General features: G+C 41.5%; 1 protein-coding gene and 1 long non-coding RNA gene across 11 annotated transcripts in view; one reads left to right on the top strand and one right to left on the bottom strand.

Moving 5' to 3' along the window:
• Positions 1–22,143, top strand: part of LTBP1 (latent transforming growth factor beta binding protein 1) — a 358,939-nt gene that overhangs the window by 298,237 nt on the left and 38,559 nt on the right. For all 10 annotated transcript variants that reach the window (XM_050951316.1, XM_050951315.1, XM_050951321.1 and 7 more), the window contains 5 exons: positions 10,294–10,476; positions 11,654–11,740; positions 16,524–16,652; positions 18,073–18,213; positions 20,596–20,766. In XM_050951316.1, the coding sequence (XP_050807273.1) occupies positions 10,294–10,476; positions 11,654–11,740; positions 16,524–16,652; positions 18,073–18,213; positions 20,596–20,766 (711 nt within the window). The remainder of the gene's footprint in view (positions 1–10,293; positions 10,477–11,653; positions 11,741–16,523; positions 16,653–18,072; positions 18,214–20,595; positions 20,767–22,143) is intronic.
• The window catches only part of LOC127049943 (uncharacterized), a 77,106-nt gene that overhangs the window by 18,942 nt on the left and 36,021 nt on the right, over positions 1–22,143 (bottom strand). The gene's annotated exons all lie outside the window — the stretch shown is intronic.

Below are 22,143 nucleotides of genomic sequence, written 5' to 3'. Positions count from 1 at the left end.
ATCCTTCACCTAGCACCAGCCACACCAATGTGGTGATGGAGTTCATGCTACGCTCATGCAAAGGATGATGCAAAGGCCATGCTTCCTGGAGCTTTGGCATGCCATGTGCCTGAGTCAGGCACAGTGCTTCTAGAAGCTCCTGCTGTGTGCTCCCATATCATCCCCAACATGGGTTTGTGCCTTATTTTACCTGCATGCAGAGAAAAATATCGTCTGCCTTATATTGTTGTAAACATTAACACACAAATGTTACAGATGTATTCAGCCTTTGCATATTTGTTTTTATACGTGTGTGCTATTTTGCACATAGAGAAATGTCATCCCATTCCCACTCTACTAAAGAGAAGTAGGATGCCATTTCTACTGAAGGTAGGGGCAGGGCATAACTGAAGCATAACTTTAATTCAGGGACTTTTTCACATGTGGTTAAAGGCCGTTCCCTCTGTATGTTCACACTTCTCTTTATTCATCCCAGGGGACCTAGCATTTTCCTTTTATTTGGCAGAAATTCATCTATTATTTGCTATGTCCTGAAATGATCCTGTCAGTATATGAACATTCAGCTCCTTAGTTCCAGCCATCTTGTTGTGTTCCAGTCTTCATTTCAACTCAATACAAAATAAATTTAACAAAAAATCAAATGTGCACGTTTCAAAGCACCCGTTTCTCTCTTCTTTAATTGTACCCAAAGTAAGAAACATTCATTGAAACAACAAACACTTTTTTAATATAAAATGAAAATCTGCTGGACTTTTGTGCCTTTTGGTATTTTGAGGAGGAGAAAAAAAACCTTCCTGTATATTTTTGATTTATGGAATATACTTGTGTATCTTTTTAACAAGTTACATAAAAGATTTATTTTATCATGGATTTTTGTGCATATTCAGCTGAATATTGCATATTAGTAATTAATCATTAACATTTCATCATAATTATTAATAGTCATAAAGCATGTTCCATTGTGCACTTAAAATCCCAATATATGTGATTCCTGTACTGACTTCAAAAGTAGTAAAGGCTAGTATTTATTTGAAAAAATCTGTCTTCCATTAGCTACTATAGAATATATATTGTTAAAACAAAAATGGAAAATGCAAACTTTATGCATAAAACATATTCAAATAACAGCAAGAACCTGATTTATACACACAAAGGTCAGTAAAAGGAGAATTTAGGCCCCAAACCTGCCAGTACCTTAATTCAGGGGGAGCCCTGATCACTGAATCAATATGACTCTGCATAGGCCCCTGGATCCACCTGTGCAGATGCAGTTGAAGGATTGAGACCGTAGGCTGCAACTCCCATCTTTTGCTCACCTCGGTATTTAAGATAATATGCTCACTTACTGGGGCATTCAAAACAATAGATTACCAGTATTCATGAAATAAAAAGTGTGCAGTTTTGGCATCCAAAATATATGATGTTTACTCCTGGACCAGTTCTATAAAAATGTGGCCTCACCAAAGACCAGTTATAAATTTGATGCAAAAACTCACGAAACTTCAAGGGTAGAAAAAACAAATATATCGCTAATAGTGTTGTAAAGCTAGGATTCTCAGGGGGAAAGTTAAGAGGAGATTTTTGGGTGGAGATCAGGAGAAGATGACACAGAAAAGAGAAATGAGGATGTCTAATAGTGTCATCTGTTTCTACCCTATTAGGTGTGAAGCAGCTCACAAACATCTGATATTAAAGTTTGTTGTTCTGATCACCATAGCTCTGCCAACGTACATCATTCCTAACCAATAACATCTCTGCTCCTTAGTCTTGGGCCTTTCTTGAACAGAGACTGCCAAACTATTCTTGGTGGCTTTATAATCTGCATTAATGTTTGTTAGGCACTAGACTGAGTCTGGTGTCCAAATCCAAATTGTATGTCTTTACATTTCAAGGGAGACCTTTCATACTGTCATTACCACAAAATAATTTTTATTTAAATATATAGTTCTTCGAGTGCTTGTTCATGTCAATTCCCATCAGGTGTGTGCGTACCATATGCATGACAGCTGGAAGATTTTTCCCCTAGCAGTATCCGTAAGGTCAGCCTGGGCACCCCCAGGGAGTCACGCCCTCATAGTACTCAATATAGTGTCCTGCTGACCCGACCCGACCTCCCTCAGTTCCATCTTACCACCTGTGATGGCTCACTGGGACTCCCCATTGCTCTTGCCTTGGCAAACACATGCTTCACAGTATCATGTGTATATAGTTAAATGCAGTAGTAGTTTAGTTAGTGTAGCTAGTTTTCTCTCATAAGTTTTCTTTGGGGGTCAACCCCCCACACTTTCCCCAGCTCTGGGGTATGCCTCAGTCCCCAGGCTTTAAGCTGTGCTCGGACTGTGGCAGGCTTATGCCGAGAAGTGACCCACACACTTCCTACTTGAAGTGTCTCGAGGAGGGTCACCTTGGGGACTGTTGTAAAATCTATAGAGGGTTTCACCCTAGGACCCTCAAGGACAGAAAACAGCGTCTCTGAGTTCTGCTTATGGAGGCAGCACTTTGGCCTCAGTCGGACCCTGGTACTGCGGACCCGGCCCCAAGCACTGCTGCCTCGGTGCACAGTGCTCTGGCACTGTTGACATATGAGCCGGAGCCGAGGAAGGACTCCTCTAAGGATCCTCGGCACTGGCACGGCTCCGTACACAGGTCCCAGGCATCGGTCAGGCACTGGTCTCACTCCCCAGTACCCCATAAAAGAAAGAAGGCCGACAGAGGGCACTCCCCTACCAGGTCTAAAGGCCAGGTGGCCAGCAAGCTCCCATCAGGTGCCCATTTGGTGGGGCCTCCGTTGACTCCTGCTCCACACTGCTCACCAACTGGAGGACCTATAGCTTCCCTCCAGGCCGGAAGCATTCAAAGTGGCATCGGATCTCCTGGTGCTGGCAGCGCCCCCTTCTCCTCCAAGGTGGAAGAGGTTGCTGGTACCAGTTCCTAGCCCAATCCACTCTGTGAGCAAGCTGGCAAAGATGGTGGCAATGAGGGTATCATCCCTTGCATGCCAACCTCCAGCACCAGTGGCCTGTTTTGAGGAGCCACTTTGGTCCTCCAGTTGGCATCGCTTGCTGGCATGAAGTGGCTCCACTCCTCCGTGGTCTTCACAGTCGGAGACCTTGGAGTTGGAAGTGGAGTCATCACGCTCCAGTAGGAACAGAAGATCCTGCTCCCACCGTGACCAACAGCCCTACCCAGCCTGGTGGCTGGGACAGTGGCAGGCTCCTCAGTGGCCCTTCTGGACACCATGAGCCTATCAGCAGAGCCAGAGTTCCAGACCAGCATCGGTGGCCTCGGTGTCCTTTGTGCTGCCGCACACGCCCTTCGCACTGCTGCTGGGGACCCATCCTGCAGCTGTACTGACATTGACCTTCTTGGCACCGACTACGATGTCAACGATCTCAGCGCCAATTGCTGCACCGTCCTTGGCACTGATTGCGGCTCCATCCGCGGCATTGCCGGTGACACCAACTATGGCGCCGCCCATGGCACTGGCTGCGGCTCCAGTGTTCCTCGATCCTAGGGACCCCAGAGGGGCCAAGGGCAGGGAACAGGCTCCAGTACCAGTTGCCATCTCATCCTCCTCCTCTCCGGATGAGGCAGTGGCTGGCTGAGCAACTGCTCAAGCCTTAGAAGACAGCAGGGTCCTGCAGCAGCTGCTGAGATGGGTGGCCCAGAACCTGAATATGAAACTTGAGGAGGTGGTGGAGGAGGCCAACCAAACAGTCAACATTCTTTCCCCTCCAAGGCCGTCCCATATTGCGCTGCCATTGATTAAAACCATCAGCAATGCCACAAAGACCCTGTGGCAGACTCTGTCCTCATTGCTGCCTGCCACCAAGAGGTACGAGTGGAGTGTCCTCTTAAAGGGGTACACACACCCCCAACCTTTACACACACCCCCAACTGGACTCCCTGGTAGTGGACGTGGCCAACCAGTGTGAGCACCAGGGCTACAAGGCCCAAGAAATGAGAGGCCAAAAAAATGGACCTCTTCGGAAGGAAAATCTATTCCACACGAGGGTTGCAGCTCCGTATCGCTAATCATTAGGTGGTGGTTAGCAGGTACAATTATAATACTTGTGGGCCATGCAAAAATTTGCAGAACTCCTCCCTATGGATTCTCATGAGGAGTTTTCCGTGCTAGAAGAGGAGGGCAAATTAATTTCCTATGCATCCCTGTAGGCAGCCCTGGATGCAGCGGATGCGGCATCTTGCACCATGGCTACCAGGGTGGCCATGAGGAGGAGTTACTGGCTGCAAGTCTCTGGCCTCCCCTATGAAGTGCAGCAGACAATCCAGGACCTCCCCTTTGAGGGTCAGACTTTGTTTTCTGAGAAAACTGACTCTCGTCAGCACAGCCTCAAGGACTTTCAAGCCATCTTGAAGTCCTGGGCCTCCACACCCCTGCCACACAATGGAGGCACATTAGACCCCAGCCCCCACAGAAGAATGATCAACCTCAGGGTAGGCAGGACAGGTCGTGCAGGAGAAATAGGAGTTCCAGGAAGAGACCTCGCCCCTCCTCTAGTCAGGACTCTGGACAGTCTAAATCCTCCTCAGGCTCAAAACCAGCCTTTTGAAGGTGCACACAGGGACAACACCAGTGCAAAGACTGGTTCCATCCTACTTTACCTTTTTGGCCCGCCTGTCCCCTTTCTACCATTCATGGGCCCGTATTATGTCGGACTGCTCAGTGCTCTGCATAGTAGAGAGGGGATATTCACTCCAATTCTCTTCCCTCCCACCCTTCCACCCCACTTCCCCATCCCTCTTCAGGGACCTTTCTCACGAGGAACTCCTCATACAGGAGGTGCAATCGCTCCTCTCACTGGGGGCAGTGGAAGAGGTTCCTCAGTAGCAGAAGAGCAAGGGCTTCTATTCCTGGTATTTCCTAATACCAAAAGCCAAAGGCAGGCTCAGGCCCATCCTAGACCTGCGAGAGCTCAAGTTCATGTGGAACTTGAGTTTCTTCATGATCTCCATCATTCCTTCCTTGGATCCAGGGGATGGTATGCTGCCCTCAACTTGAAGGACACATGCTTTCATATAGCAATCACACCGTCCCACAGAAAATACCTCAGGTTTGTGGTGCACAACAACCACTTCTAGTTCACAGTCCTTCCTTTTGGCCTGTCAGCAGCAGCTTGGGTATTTACCAAATGCAGGGCAGTCGTGGCCACATTTCTGCACAGGTGTTCATGTACCTCGACAACTGGCTGATCAAGGGCCGCTCCAGGGCTCAAGTGGCGGCGCAAGTCAGGTTCATCATTGCAACGTTTGACAAACTGGGCCTTCTCCCAAATGCAGGGAAGTCAGCTCTGTCCCCTGTTCAGAGGATAGAGTTCATACAGGCAGTGCTGGACTCAACCCGTGCCAAGGCATACCTACCGGAATCAAGGTTCTGGGCCTTGAACAACATCATTCAGAGTCTCAGGCAGTTCCTCCCCACCACAGCAAGGAATTGCCTCAAACTTCTGGGACACATGGCTGCTTTTCATATGTAGTGCAACATGCCAGGCTCAGATTCCGACCGCTCCAGTCATGGCTAGCCTCAGTATATCGGCTGGTCCAGGACAGTTTGGACATGTTCGTTACTTTGCCTCACCCAGGCCTCAACTCCCTTCTGTGGTGGCTCGACCCCCTTTTGTCAGCCCCCAGCTAACTCTCACTGGTTACGGATGCATTGGACTTGGGCTGAGGGCACATCTGGGAGATCTCAGGACACAAGTTGTGTTGATGTCAACAGCACTTAATGTTAAGCATACGCCTAAGTGATTTGCTGGATCAGTGCAATATTAAGATATAAAAATATATAAAATACCTTTAGTCTATATTTAGCCCCCACTTTTTATATCTGGAATTCTGAGGCACTAATATAGGCATCATATTTACAGTCAGATAAATGTCTATATGTTGGTATCTAGAATTTCTTTGGTTTGTTTTAAGAAAAAAGATTGAAAAATGTTAGGTATTTTTAAAAACCCAATCAGATAAATAACTGTGTTATCCCACAGTTACTTAGTAGAGTAAAATTTCTAATTTTTTAACAATGAAATAAAAAAATCAGAAATAACCAAAATTGTGAGAAAATAAATATATAGATACTAATCCATTTTTCCAAGGAAAAATTACACTAAAATATCTTTTAAAAGAATCTGTTTATTAAAAGGTTAAGAGTGTGTGTGTGTCTGAGAGAGAGAGAGAGAGAGAAATTATGAGCTTGTAGACACAGACTGGCCTTTGTAAATTTCTTTTTTAAAGATCTATGTCTCACTCACTTTCCAAACATTCATGACGCCTGCTTGACTAACCCTCAGTCACAGCTGTGTAAACAACAGACTTTTAAAGTGCTGAACAGATAATGGGAGAAGAAACCATCACATCAAATATAAAATGGGAATAAATAATCACATGATGGGAATGTTTCTTCTTCCTCCTGGGACAGCCTCCGAAGCTCTTTCCCTGGTAAATGGTGTGAAAACTTCCATGGTGTTTCTGCTATTTAAGCCTTTGGCCCTGATTCAGTTAGACATATGGCATCTGTCCAAAGAAAATGTATAACTTGGTGGTTAAAGTACTGCTCTCTCACCTTGGAATAATAGATTTAGTTCAGTTGAGTTTCTGCAACACATGATAATCTTAATTTGGTTCCTATTGGATATCAGCTGATACCACAAAACCATCGTACTTTATGAAATGCAGTACATTATGGAAAATTGTGATTATCTGATGAAGGGAAACCACAGACTAAACTAACGAAGATGAAATAGCACTCAGCTGGGTGTTTCCCTTAATGCATACTTACTTACTTTGGCAAAACAGCAAAGGAGAGTTTGCATTGTTGGTGGCAATGTGGTGTCTGCCAGCCCCTCAAACTCCACAAATCAAAACATTCACTTTTCTAAGGAAGTTAGAAGCAAATTCAAATGTATGTTTTGAACTTAAAGCCATAAATGTCTATTACTCTCTCTTTAATTGAAACACAATAATAGGCACAACAAAATAAATATTTTGGGCATGCTAATGTTAAAACAATTGTAGCTAATGCAAATTAAAGAGAATAAGCTTAGTAAAACTTACTTTATTTCTTATGTGCAACATTTTCATTTCATCATATTTTACAGATACTTGAAACTTGATGTTTTTATTGCCTATTACGATAGAGAGAGAGAGTGTGTGTGTTGGGAAGCAGTGGTGGAAGTAAGAGCCTGAGGTTCATTTTATTCCCCCAGCCTCTGTTTTACCCTTTCCACCTTGAGATCCCACATTCCAGCCACTATCCTGACAACAAACAGGACTGGATGGGATTGGGAATGGTCCATTCCATAATTGGCATAGTTGGCTGCTTTTGAATTCCTTAAAGGCCCAGAGAATGAGGTAGATTCTAGGACAGTGAGGTGAACCTAGGTCTCCCTCATAACTGTTTAAACAACTATCACTACACCAGCCTGATGCATTTTCCTGGACATGCGGGAAGAAAGACAATGTGAGGGATGTGCATTACTTAGGTCACAACTTTATTAATTTAACTCATCTGGGGACTCATACAGGTCATCCTTCCTTCCTCACTTGTTTCCACCTATCTGAGGGGTGCTGTCAGCCCCCTGCTCTTCCAAACCGCCTCCCAGCTTATTGTTGTGACTCCATAGAAGGAGGGTGGTGAGGATTAAGGGGCTAGGGAAAGGAGGTTGTCTTCTCACTGTACAACACATTAGGAGCCCCAACTTCGTTTCCCATCCTTCTCCTAAATTCACTTCCAGCTCCAGTGTACGAAGGAACCAGACCCCTATGGAGTGAATACCTGCACTGGACACCTGCCACCTGCTAAGTTACAATATCTTGAACCTTACCTCCTGGCCTATCCTGCCAGGTCCCTCAGTTGCTTTGGGGAAGGCAAAAACCCCCCACCCTGCTACAGCTAATGTGTCAGTGAGGAAAACATTCCTTCCCAGTCCCCTAAAAAGCAACTAGTGCAGTGCCCACAGCAGACCACTAAATATGGTCCTTTTCTGATCCCATGGATGGGAGGGTGGTAGCTACTAATTTGGATGTGAGAGAGGGCTGCCTCCAAAGGGACAAGTTATATATTCTGCGCCCCAGGTGCACAGGGCACCAATGGCTTAGCTTAGCCCCTCCAGCCAGCCTCCAGGTTCAGTGATGTTTTGGCCCCCTCCACATATGAAGGAGTGGGGGGGGACCCTTAAAAGAGCCATGGCTTTTTTCTTCCTGCTGACTAGACAAAGACAAATCTTTGAGGTTGCAAGCCAAATGTAAATAAAAGAACAATAAGACAAACAACACAGTGTAACCACGTGGCAGCTTTGATCTCACTTCTTATATAACATAATGATTTTGAAATACATTATAACTGAAGCATAGAATAAAGATTTCATCTCTTCCTGTAAATTTGGGACAATTTCAAAAAATGTCTCATGACAGTAACGTTACCTTCTAGTCTCAATTGAAATGAATCAAATTTAAAAATATATGAGAATCAGCCAACATGGAATAATTTCGGATAGCTCGTTATATTGCTTTAGATGATTGTTGTCACATGTTAAATGCTGAGTATGAAGAATTTTCTAACAGGAAAAATAAATATATTTTTCATCTTAAGAGTTTGCCCTTCTGAAATCCCCACCAGAACTGGTGCTTTTTACCAATAAATTTTACATCTGTGGTTTCAGAGCACATGGGGAATCCAAATGCAAAATGTTGCAGTCCATATTTGTCAGGTATTCTGAAATTGTGGAAACCAGATAATTTCCACGTGCAGCTTCTCTCATCCCAGATCTTACCAAAAGGTGAATATTTTGTGGAAGCTTGAGGTTAAATGGACTAAGTGTTTTGGAAACATGAAAGGTTTGAGTGCTTTTTCCACTGTTTTGTATTGTCATATTTCTGAAATGGCTTGCTCTAAAACCTCCAAAGATATTTTATTCATTTATCTCGCAGGAGAACAGGTGCCCTTTAACTATGGTTTGGTAGGTTTTGATAAGTTTTCTTGTTATTTATTGAGTTAGTAACTATGTTTTGTAGAGTTATTCACTAGGTATTTGAGAACTCTGTGAGATCATAAGTTTTTTATAAATTCCTTTAAACTGTGGATGATAGACTAGACTCAGGGCCAGCCTTAGGGAAAATGGCGCCCTGAGCGAACTTGTATTTTGGTGCTCCTGATCTCCGTGGGCTCCCCATTCCTCCTTTACTCCTAACCCTGCACTGTGCCCCCTTCGGCCCTAACCTCTGTACCCCCCTCCAGCCCTTACCCCTGCACTGTGCTCCCTTCACCCCAACCCCTGCACTTTCCTTCTGTACCCCTAATCCCTGAACCCTCTTCATCCCTAACCCTACAATGTGCCCCCTTTGCCCCAATCCTTGCACTCGCCTCCTGTGCCCCAATCCCTGCACCCTCTCCTGTGCCCCAACCCTACATTGTGCCCCCTTTGCCCCAACCCCTGTATTTCCCTCCTGCACCCCCAACCCTTGCACCCCTCTTCTGCAGAGTCAATATATTTTGATTCCTCTGCTTATCTCTTTCAAATACTGCTTTAAAGTACAATGCAACTGCAAAACCCACCTTAGCATAAGAGGGGGACATGTCCCCTGGTTCCAGATCAGAGAAAGCACGGCCAAGGTCCTGTGTCCTGCAGAAGGAATTATGCCTTGTTTAGCTGCTGCTGTTTGGGAACAACAACATCTCTGTTTCTCCACTGTGCTTGTTCTCTATAAGAACTGAGAAGACTGAGAGTCAGGAACCTGGGTTATGTTCCTGTCATTCACACTGACTCACTGTATGATTTTGTATAAGTCACTTAGGACTTAATTTTCAGTAGTACTGAACTCTTGTCTTCCACTGAAGTCAGTGTGAGCCGAGAGTGTTGAAAATCAGACCTTTTCACTCTCTCTGCCTCACTTTCCACATCTGTAAAATGTTTACTAACCTTTGTGAAGTACTTTAAGTGAAAAATGTATTAAAGCAACTTCATAAGTGCTAATATTGTTTTTAATCATAAAAGTAAAGGTACATGCATGACTTAAACATAGTAGAAGTACAAATATGGAAGCTCTTCCAACACCTAAATCTGAAAGAAAACAGTGGTCTGAAAATCAGGGGAAAGATTTTGAGGATTAAAAAATTCACCAAATTTTTTTGCTGACACATTTTTCTCCCCAAGGACTCTGCCCCTGAAGATAGAAAACGGTGCTATGACAACATCATGCAGTTGCTTTTCTCCTGTATCTCTTATCAAACTGAGTAATTTGACATACTTTTATTTATTTATTTTTCATCTTTAGATTTACCAGTAGATGTTGATCAACCTGAAGATGAAAAGAAGGAATGCTACTACAATCTAAATGATGCCAATTTCTGTGATAATGTGTTGACATCCAACATCACCAAACAAGAATGCTGCTGTACTTTGGGTGCTGGCTGGGGTGATAACTGTGAAATCTTCCCATGCCCCATCTTTGGAACTGGTAAGAGGAGGCTTTCCATCCAGCAATAGTTTCTGAAGGGTTGTGCTTTGTACTAGTATAGGTATCCCTGGCTTTCATGAAGGCTGTTCATAAAGGGCCATCTCCTGCAGCAGCTTACTCAAAACTTTTCCACTCTCACAAAGGCAATAGGAAGAATTCATCTCTGGTGTAACTCCACTGGCTTCACTGGAATTACAGCAGGGATAAGTATGGCCCATTATTTTTCTATGGCCAACACTATCTCCAAATGATTTTTAAAGCAACAATATTTCTGATACAAGTTTTTGCCAAATTTTATTGTAATGTTACGGTTCTATTACTCCCCATAAAGTAACAAATTAAGGTGAGCATTTTTATATTTTTGTCTGGCTGTCATTAGTCATAGCAGCTTAGCTTATGCAGCAATGTGAAACATTGGAATAGATATATAACATGACATAAATTTTACATTCTGCTACCTACTGTATAATACAGTTAATCATGCTGTCTGCACAACATTTTTTAGCCTTTAAATACCAATTAGAAGAGCATAACCATATGCTCTTTGGCATAAATATTGATAACAGTACTTGAAGCACAGTGTGTAAACAATGATGGCTGATATTCAGTATCCAGCTGGAATAAATCATTTAAGATTAGAACATGTGTAAATTTTTCAGAACGCAAGAGATAACTTTTAAAAGAAAAGTGATTTCTTGTTCTCAGTTCTTATCTTAGCCACATCTTTGAACTGGTGAAACTGTGCCTATTGCTGTGTGTTTTGGAAAGAGCCACTATACTTGAAAATATAAAAGAGGGTTTGTTTGCATTTGAGCCTGTGCCATCTCCAACATAACGTAATTCATTCCCTCTGTGAGCCAGATGATGCAGTTCTTATTGAGTTCCTGCTGAGGCAAAACTCTTTTTGAAGACAATAGTTAAATTCCTGTTGAAGTCAATGGAAGTTTTGCCTGTGTTATGACTACAGCATTTGGCCATAAGGTTATACCTAGGTGTATGAGATTGCCCAAAGGGAATTAATCAGAGGAGAGGTTGCCTAAGATTTCTGAGAATTAGAAAGTAGAATACAATTTTAAATGTATTCATGAACATGAAAATTTTATCATCTGTTACAGTTCTAGATTCCTAAATAACTGTTTTTTTTCTGATATGATTTTTTGGTTTATTTCTCTACCAGCTGAATTTACTGATTTGTGTCCTGAAGGAAAAGGTTTCATCCCCTCTGGTGATTCATCTTATGGAGTCATTACACAGAATTACAGAGGTCAGTACTAATTAGATATGCTAACTTGTATTAAATATGAACATTTCAGAAATTCTAATAATAGATAGTTTACGTAACCAGCAATGTCAACATATTACTTCAGCTTTTCAACAAGACAGAAACAGCATCTTGAAGTAAAATGTTACTCCAAAATACTTACCTTGTGGTAAACCTGTATTTAGGACATAACACTATTACAGTTTTTTTCTTTATTATTCACATTTTATTCATCTTAGGTGCTGTAATGCTTATAGTATTTTCCCTGTATTCATCTTATACTGTAAGAGCAGATGTTAAAAACACATAACCCCAAAGATCAGCTTTTGCTCATGTATAAGTAGCACAAACCAGTCTTTAATTTATAAATAATAGTTATGGGGAAAGGCGGGTATGGGGGGAGGGTTCTGTCCTACATTAGCTTGCAGGCGACAATGGGAATGAATGATTTATGCTTAAGTTATTCTGAAAATTTGAAAATAAACTTAGCTATGCTATTTAGAACATAATGCCATATACAATTATCTGTGAAGAAATGGACATTACTGGAGAGAGCAAAACAGAATATGTGCATGAGAGAAAGAGTATGTAGGCAAAAAACTTTATTAACAAGAAAAGAGTGAGATCAGTAAAATTCCTTTGAGTTAATGAAGTCTGAAACTACTGTTAATTCAGGAAAGTGAATTTTCCACAATGCGTGGCATAAATGCATTGTAATTTTATACAGTTAGAAGGAAATCTGCATAATTGTCTTGAGTTATAAAGTAGCTACAGTATTGCTACATAAAATTACATTTGTTCCTATCAGGCTTGCAGTTTTATGGATCAAATATTTAAAAATCTGAAGTTACTGTTTATATTTATATTATATTAAAAATGCAGTATAATGTAACATACAATATCTGAAAAGAGCAGTAGCATCACATAGTTAATATGTTTAGCTATGCCAACATCACCAATAGCTAAGTCAGAAACACAGTCCTTAAAAGTTATACCATATAGGGCCTGATTCTGAGAGATGATAGGCATCTGCTATGTCCATTAAAATCAGTGGGAAGTATAGGTTCTTGTTGCTTCTCAGGAATAGGCCACTAATTTTTATATCTGAAGGATTGCCCAGTGGCTATGGCCTAGGACTGGGATTCAGTAGGCCTGAATTCAAGTCTCTGCTCCAGCTCAGGCTTCCTGTGTGATCTTGGGCAAGTCAATTAATCTCGGTGTACCTTTCTTCCTCATCTGTAAAATGGAAATAATAGTATTTCCCTACCTGAGAGGAATACGGTAAGTATAAATACATTAAAGGTTGTGAGGTACTGAGATACTGTAGTAATAGAGGCCTTGATAGATAGACAGATAATATATAGATGAATCAGAAAGATGTCATAATTCTGTTTTTAAGTACCTGAAAAAGATCTAGTGGATCTATAGCAGATTGTACAGAACTGGGAAATCCAGTTTCCGAGTACAGTTCTTTTTGGATGGAGCAAGCACATATTATTTGTGTCTTTGCTATGCTTATTTATTCTTTGCAACAAAAAATTGGCACACTTGATTTGTAGGTGTATACGCATCTGAGATAAAAAGCTGCTTTGGTTGGTTATGCTGCCTTGCAGTTGATAACATCTGCAACTGTTAAGAGTATTAAAATGTAGAAATTAAAATATTTTATAACTAGATATGTTTTCCAGGAAAAGTCTCACCATGTTAACAAGATTTTTGCATTGAACAAGTTTTGGCAATATCCTTATAAATGGCTTATTTATAGTGGAGACAGTGGACCTGCAAATGGACAGATTATTTTGTAAAATGCGATATTTTTCTCTCGTTAACAATGTCTTTATTTTGCTTTCATCTGCATGCTTCTTTTTGCAGGAGTAATGAGACATTTTTAATGTGGACTTACTTGCAAAAACAAATGTATGTTCCCTTTCCCAAACCCCCAGCTCTCCCACTTTTTCCCAAAACTACGTATTCTGTTTCCATAAGAAAAGATGGAAGTCACTCGGCTATGTGGTTTTTTTAAATTAATCATTATAGCGGTCTTGCTGCTAAACAATCAAACTTAAAAAAAAATTAATGTTTAAAATTGCTTAGTGGCTGGAAAAGTGACTGTAAAAATATTTGTATAGTCCTTTCAGCTCTTCTGGAAAAGTACGTATTTTAATAATTTACCTTGAGAACTGTTCAGCAGATGGAAAAAATAGTTTGTAGCTACATTCTTGTTACCCTGGTGTAAATCTGGAGTGACACTATTGAAGCCAATGGATTAACACCAGGGGAATTGAGTGCAGAATTTGGCCCAGTTTATCTGCTATACATTTTACCTTTCATTCTTCATTGGCATTTCTAACACCAGCCTGGTTTAAACAAAGTAATATAGTAAATGTTTGGTAAACTAAAAGAAAAGAGGGTGGGAAAAGGAAGCAAATTCCAAAAGTAACAAAAAGTAAAAGTTTGCTACAAAGTAAATAAAACTGTACGAAAAGTAGATATATGTCAGCATGGTCTATATTTTTCAATGAAAGCTTATTAAGAGCACTAATTCATTTTAGATATTGTTGATTCTATGTGCTAAGAATATGCTTCATTATATGTTTAAATATGGAGTGTACTGTGACTATTGACATGTACGATACATACTGCCTACTTCTGGGAAAATATCTCTCTTGGTCTAAATTATATCAAATGTCCCCAGATACAATAATGATGAATGTCTTATGATTGTATATAGCAACAGTAATAATTATGTCTGTGTGTGGGAAATTTCCATTGAGGTTCCCTAAACAAGTACAAAACCAACACAGCAGAAAATGACTGCAAGATTCTAGATCATACACAGTGGAGGAAGATACAGGGGTGCTCAGTCAGTAAACATGTGCAGAGAGCAAAACAGTGATTATAAGGAGCATAGGTGAAGTGCTTGGTCAAGCCATACAATGGTAAAAGGATGATGCAAGCAGGAAAGATGATGATCACCCACAGTGGAAATGTGAATAGCAGAACATGCTGGAATGAGAAATGTATGATCCTAGCCAAATACAGGTAAAAACTACATGCTGCACACTTGCAGGTGGTACACAACCATCACAAATAGTTGTGCCATAGGACTGGATCCCAGGTTCTCTCTCTTAACAGTATTAGGACAATCAATCCATCCAGCAAGCACCACTGCTGTTTGATTATATCATAGAAACTCTAATTATGGAGTGAAATCCTGGCTCCATTGAAGTCAATGTGAGTTTTGCCATTGACTTCAGCGGGGCCCAGATTACATCTGTTGCTTCAAAATGGAGGAGACAAAACCATGACAGCAGATTTACATATACGTAGACAATCGTTGAACTGAGACAGTCACAGAAGAAGTAGTTCAGCCAAATAGAAGAAAGGACAATTGATACATGGAAGACAGTCTTGGTCTGTTCTGCTTGAACCTAAGAACGATTATGAAGCAAAAATACAGGAGGCGCAAACTGAGTATTGTCGATTTCACATAGCCTGGACTGTGAGGAAATGTTTTTATGCCTGTGTACTGCCCTATGTATAGTACAGGGTACTTGGGCCATGGCTACCTCTGCCCTGCTTAGTAAGTTTATTGTCACCTCTTTCTCCTGCTCTAACCAGTGGGTTTTATCTCTTTGTCAGAACTATCCTTTTGTTGTTGTTTGCTGTCTTAGTAAACTTTTTCTTCCTTAGCCTCAGTCTGCATCAAAATATATAGGGTGCATCAGGGCTACCCCATTGTCAGTATTCTGGATTCAGCAGAAGCTGTCCGTACTCACTTTGGATCTATAATATTGTTTTGTGTGACTCTGGGAATTGGCTTTTTTCACAGTCCAGCATGTAGGACATCTACAACATTGCTGAAGTTTGTGCCTCCCACTAATTTCAATTGGCAATATAAATCTGAAATCTTCAGTAGCTTACCAGGCCCAATTTTGGCACCCTTGCACACATGGAGTAGTCCCTTACTTTTGGAGTAGCTACCCACAGAGTAAAGGACTGCTCAGCATCAGTAAGGGTGACAGTATTGGGCCTTATGTAAATACAGTAGTATTATATCTTCGTATCCACCTTGTCACCTTACAGTCTGCCATGAGTAAGATATAGAGCAGGGGTAGGCAACCTATGGCACGGGTGCCGAAGGTGGCACGAGAGTCGATTTTCAGCGGCACTCACGCTGCCCGGGTCCTGGCCACCCGTCCGGGGGCTCTGCCTTTTAATTGAATTTTAAATGAAGCTTCTTAAACATTTTTAAAACCTTATTTACTTTACATACAACAATAGGTTAGTTATATATTATAGACTTATAGAAAGAGACATTCTAAAAACATTAAAATTATTACTGGCACGTGAAACCTTAAATCAGAGTGAATAAATGAAGACTTGGCACAGCACTTCTGAAAGTTTGCCGACCCCTGATATAGTGCATAGCTGCAGCACCCCAGAATCAGACCAGAGAATAAGTTGTGGCTCAAAGTCCCAATTCCTCCCCTGCTTCCCCCTTGCTCTGGGAATAAGTTACTTCACCCTTTTTTGTGGAGTAACTGATTACCCCAATGCATCCAGCTAAGATACTCTGGCCACCAAATAGGGAGGCAGAACCAAGGCTCCCCCAGCTCTCCACACCCCACCCCACCCAGTCCCAAATCATTTGCTCACAGTGGCAAGTAGCCCTAGCTGTGCTCCCAACAGCCAGAGTCACAGTCAGAATAGGGGAGTAAATGGGTCTTGCTCTATGGTCCTCTATGTGACTGAGTAAGGGCTGTAACTGTAGTTTTCTCCACAGATGCAGATGAATGCCTGCTCTTCGGACAAGAAATCTGTAAAAATGGCTTCTGTCTGAACACACAGCCAGGTTATGAGTGTTACTGTAAACAAGGCACATACTATGATCCTGTTAAACTCCAATGCTTTGGTAAGTTCTTTAATGCCTCACTCTACATAGAATGGTATGCAGATGGACATGATCAGCAGAGTTATGCAATAAAAATTCAAGGCTGAAATGTGTTGTTTATCCAGAGCTCATAGTAAGGAAAGCACTGAGCTTCCTGTACTCTTTTTAACGGGTGCAGCATGCTCCCCCTTCCTTTTGCATGGCTGGCCAGCTCTCCTGAAGGACATAGAGAGGTGGAAAATAGAACCATGACTCTGCCTACTCCCTCCCTTCTTTTTAGCATATTGCTCCCAGGGGCTTGCATGTCAACAGCAGCCTGTGTGCTCCCCAGAGAATAGGAGCTACTAATCTAAATGGCCTTTGTGTGTGATGCACAAGGTGACAGGAAACTACTCCCTTTCTCTACACACAGTGCCGCTTCAATCTACCGGCTATAATCTAGCTTTCTGTTCTTTGTACACAAATCAGGCACTGAATGGCTGCATGCTTTATTCCACTTTAACTTTGGTAAGTGTGCAAATTTTAATACAATAAATTGAATTAACACTATGATTTTTATTAAGTACAGATTTCTCCACAAAGAGTTAATATGCAATGTGGAATTACAATTCAGGTCACTGATGTAACATAAGCACGTTCCTTTTAGTCTGCAGAACCTCTTACTCCTTTAGGCTTGCCATTTGATTGAAACTTATTCATACGTGTGACCCTGACTTTTGCTGCTTAAGCGGAAAACCGTGTAGACTATGCAGAATAACATAATGAAAGGAAGTAATTTTTGAAACCACAGTAAGAGAGCCTTTCACCTGGGGTTTCTAAGACTATCCTCTACAAAGATATTTTCTTTTCTGATTTAATGTCATTTAAGAAAAACAGCCTACTGTTTCCATAGGGCTAAATTCTTGCTTTTCCTCTCTAAGCCAAGCTTACGAGGAGTAGAGCTATGGTGGCCAAAAAGGAAGATCCCTTTCTCTCTGCAGAGGTACTGAGGGGCCTTTGGCAGAGTGCTCATCAATGGGTCCTTACTGCTACCGAATAAAAGAGCAGCATGCAGGCACTCTCTCCAGAATCTGCTGTGGATTCAGCTGGCAAACACAGGAAGTAGTGTGGGCATGTCTAGGGACAGGCCCACCTGGGCCTGTGAAGCACTGCCACGTGTGTTAATCAAGAGGCTGCTGAGTTCTTGAGTGCAATAGGTCAGCATCCTGCCTCTCTCCTGTATGGGTGCTCTGAGTAGGGTGAAGATGTTACCTGACTGCTATTCCTCCATGTGGGCATAGATGCAGGCAGAATTTTTCCCTGTGTAAAATTTGTATTTGGGCTTATTCAAAGATGGTACTGGGGGAAATCTGTTCTTAATTTAAGAATTTGCAAGCATTAATTTACACAATGCTACAAGTTTGATGTTGACTTTTCTTGGTGCATTTCTTCCCTTCTAAAGATACAGATGAATGTCAGGACCCAAACAGCTGTGTGGATGGCCAGTGCATTAACACTGAAGGATCTTACAACTGTTTCTGTACCCATCCGATGGTTCTGGATGCCACAGAAAAGCGATGTATCAGACCAGCAGATTCAAATGGTATGCTCCATTATATGCATTATACTGTTCCTGTACAGGATCAACAACTAACACTGTTGACCACGAGGTGTTGTAGAAATGGCTGCAGACCCTACCAAAGGTAGACAGGGTCACTCTTGAGTGGCTCTGCTCCATTCTGAGGAAATCTCAGATGGTAGTCTTGCGCAGTTTTTTATCTATGCTGAGGACACATTTGTGTGATTCCACAGGGTTCCATCTTGTCACCCCAGTGTATATATGGGACCAGTGGGACTGTTAATGGGTAAGCTTGGTTTGAAGTATTTTCAATATGCTGATGATACCCAGCTCTGTATCTCTGTCTGTTCCAACCTTGAATGTGAAGTGACACAGCCTGCCCAGTATCACACTGAAATTGGGACTTGGGTGAGGGATAGCTGGCTAAGACTCAATCCAGACAAAACAGAGATTGTGCTTTTACAAAAGAGGAAAGATATAGGAGTAAATATTGGGAATTATATGTATGCCTCTGATTACTTAATGGGATATGTCCCTCATTTGTCTCTCAGCTTGGTAACTGTAGGAAGTTCGTTTAGGGAACACTTGGTTCATTTTTTCAAGCTTTTCTCCACAACCAGGAGGGTTAGAAGCTTACTACATTTTTAATGAAAGCTGAGAATCTCAAGCAAACGCTTAATTCCAGCAGCTGAGAATTTAAGAAAAACACCAAATAGTCAAAGACTCATGATAAAATTGAAAGAGTTGGCAACACTAACTATGGAATTCTGCATCATACACATTTTTAGAAATGTTAAAACATTTGATTAATAATAGTGTGTATAGCAGTGAATTCAATCCACTGTTCCGTGCAGCCAATGAAGAATTTAACCATCCAAGAGGTTTCCATAATAGGGGGTACTAGTACAGATTCATTAAACATTTTATTTTAAGTGGTTCATACAATAAAGCTGTATAAGTCCTTACCCAAAACTCAACCAGACAGTAGTGTTTTAACTAAACAAACTATGGATAAGATTGTGTTGGGCCCCTGCATGGATGTGCAAGGAGGGGAGAGGGCATAAAGGTCTCCAGACAATGCATGCACTAGGGCTAGCAGAAGAACAATCTTTGTACTCAGGAAGTTCATAGTGCTCCTGCTTTTTAACTGTTGGCACTAGCCTCTCTAAAGTAGAGAGGGAGGAAACAGGGCAACAGTACAGCCACATTCTCTGCCACCAGCATGCAGAGTTCATTATGTATAGATGGATTGTACTTGCACCTTTCTTCTCACTCTCCTTTCAGCTCCCTGGAGCTCAGGGAGGCAATGTCCCATGTCTTAAAGTGTCTAATTCTATCATTTGAAGCCTCTGGCTACATGAGCTGTAAAAGATGGATCTAAACTCAGGTAAACTTCATGCTTTCAGAATACCACATTTCCCTTGTGAGTTGGGATTCAGTCCTTTGATTTCACATGTAGTGTGTGTAGTTGAAGTTGTATTGTTACACCATGTAACAAATGCAGTTACTACAGCTAACTAGAGGATGACAATTCCATTTCATGACAACTTTTGTGGTTTCAACATTTGTTTTCATTCTGCATTGGAACAAAACAGAACCATTCAAATATTTTCACTAAAGGAAAATGTCAGTTTTCTGAGCCAGAAAGGCACCTTTTCTATTTGGGTTTATTTCTGGGTGGCTATGGTCAACAGTGATCAGAGAGCCCTGGAACTCAGAAGCCTTCCTGTCAAAAACTTAATTGAAACCAGTATGTCTCCACAAAACATTTCAGCATTGACAAAAGAGCATATTTTGACAAATAATGTCTCAAAAATATTCTGTCCATCTCTAGTGGGCAGACTTCTTAAAATGTCTTATGATACAGCCTTTAGCCAGGGTAAGGAAATCCAAGTTAATGTATTTTAGGATTCACTCCTTGGATGGGATTTCCAAAGCACTTAGCGTTGACCTAACTCTGCTCCCACTGAAGTCAGTGGAAGTTCCAATAGGAGCAGAATTAAGTCAATACTGAGCGCTTTGGAAAAATCCCACTTGACAGAGAATTTCAGAAGTGGCTAGGAACTCAGTGTCCCATTCTTGGGTGCCTAGCTTGAGAATCTTTAAAGAAGTCTATTTTTCCGAGAGTAGGTGCTCAACAGTTTCTGAATACCAAAACTCTTTCAGATTTCTCAAGTTGGACAGTCAACATTTGAGCCACTCCAAATCACTAGTCATAATCACTTGGTTATAATTTCTACGTTAAACATTTGAATTCATTAGTAAATCCATCCAATTTTGGTTTTATGTAAAGCAATAATGTTAAATTATTCTTATAACCTTTGTTTATATAACACTTTATTTTACCAATGTCTTTAAAATATTAAGAGCATTGTGGTAATGGTGTAATATTGACTTCTCCTTCAGAACAAACCGAAGAAACTGAAGTCTACCAAGATCTTTGCTGGCAACATCTGAGTGAGAATTTTGTTTGTAGCCGGCCTCTGGTTGGAAAGCAGACTACGTACACTGAGTGCTGCTGCTTATATGGTGAGGCCTGGGGCATGCAGTGTGCACTCTGTCCCATGAAGGACTCAGGTAAGGAAATGGAAATTTCAGTTCCTAAAATGATTTTTAGAGCCAGTAGTCATTTTAATCTCTTACTCTGTATTCTCAATACCTGATTTAATAGCATAAAAAAGAAAAAGAAAATTGGCTGTCCATAAACGAATGCTGCTAAATGGAAATAAGTCCAGATTTTCAAAAGCAACCTCTAATTTTTGCTGCCCCAGTTTTAAAAACACTCGGGCCTGACTTTCAGAGGTGTTGAGTATGATGAGTTTGGTCACAGACACCCCCTTGCGACTGTCACCTGACGTGCTGAGATGACCTCTGAGCCTCCCTGCCAACTTGGGACTCCAGAACCCTGCCTTGTTGAGCCAGACATGCTAGTTGGTTGCAACACAGGCCCAGGTCTGGTCCATGCCGTCAAAGCTGCAGACTTTAATCAAAAACCACTCAGCAGGTCACCTCTCTCCAGCACCCAGGCACCTAGCTCCCAATGAGATCCAAACCCCAAATAAATCCATTTTACTCTGTATAAATCTTATATAGAGTAAACTCATAAATTATTGGCCCTCTATAACACTGATAGAGAGAGATGCACAGCTGTTTGCTCCACCAGATATTAATCACTTACTCTGGGTTAATTAATAAACCAAAGTGATTTTATGAAGTATAAATAGTAGAATTTAAGTGGTTTCACATAATAACAGACAGAACAAAGTAAGTTACCAAGCAAAATAAAACAAAACACGCAAATCTAAGCCTAATACATTAAGAAACTGAATTCAGGTAAACCTCGCCCTCAGAGATGTTCCAATAAGTTTCTTTCACATACCCATTCCTTTCCCTGGTACAGTTCTTGTTAGTTCCAGCTCAGGTGGTAACTAGGGGTTTTCTCATGACTGCAGCCCCCTTTGTTCTGTTCCACCCATTTTTATAGCTTTGGCACAAGGTGGGAATCTTTTGTCTCTCTGGGTCCCCACCCCTCCTTCTAAATGGAAAAGCACCAGGTTTAAGATGGATTCCAGTACCAGGTGACATGGTCACATGTCCTGTGAGACCCCAAGCATCCATTCTTTCTGGCCTGGTTCACAGGAACACAGGAAGGCTTACAAGTAAACAGGGCCATTTACAACCAATTGTTCTAGTTAGTGGGAGCCATCAAGATTCTAAACCACCATTAATGGCCCACACTTTTCATAATTACAATAGGACCTAGAGTTAACTTCATATTTTTAGTTTTAGATACAAGAATGATACATACTTACAAATAGGATGAACACACTCAGTAGATTATAAGCTTTGTAATGATACCTTAGAAGAGACCTTTTGCATAAAGCAATTCCAGTTACATTATATTCACAGTCCAAGCATATTTTCACAGAGCATATGGAGTGCAACATCACATTG

This window comes from Gopherus flavomarginatus, chromosome 4, assembly GCF_025201925.1.
Source record: "Gopherus flavomarginatus isolate rGopFla2 chromosome 4, rGopFla2.mat.asm, whole genome shotgun sequence".
NCBI classification, from domain to species: Eukaryota; Metazoa; Chordata; order Testudines; family Testudinidae; genus Gopherus; species Gopherus flavomarginatus.
Note: the sequence above shows the minus strand (reverse complement) of the source record. Positions and strands in the feature narration are given on the sequence as shown.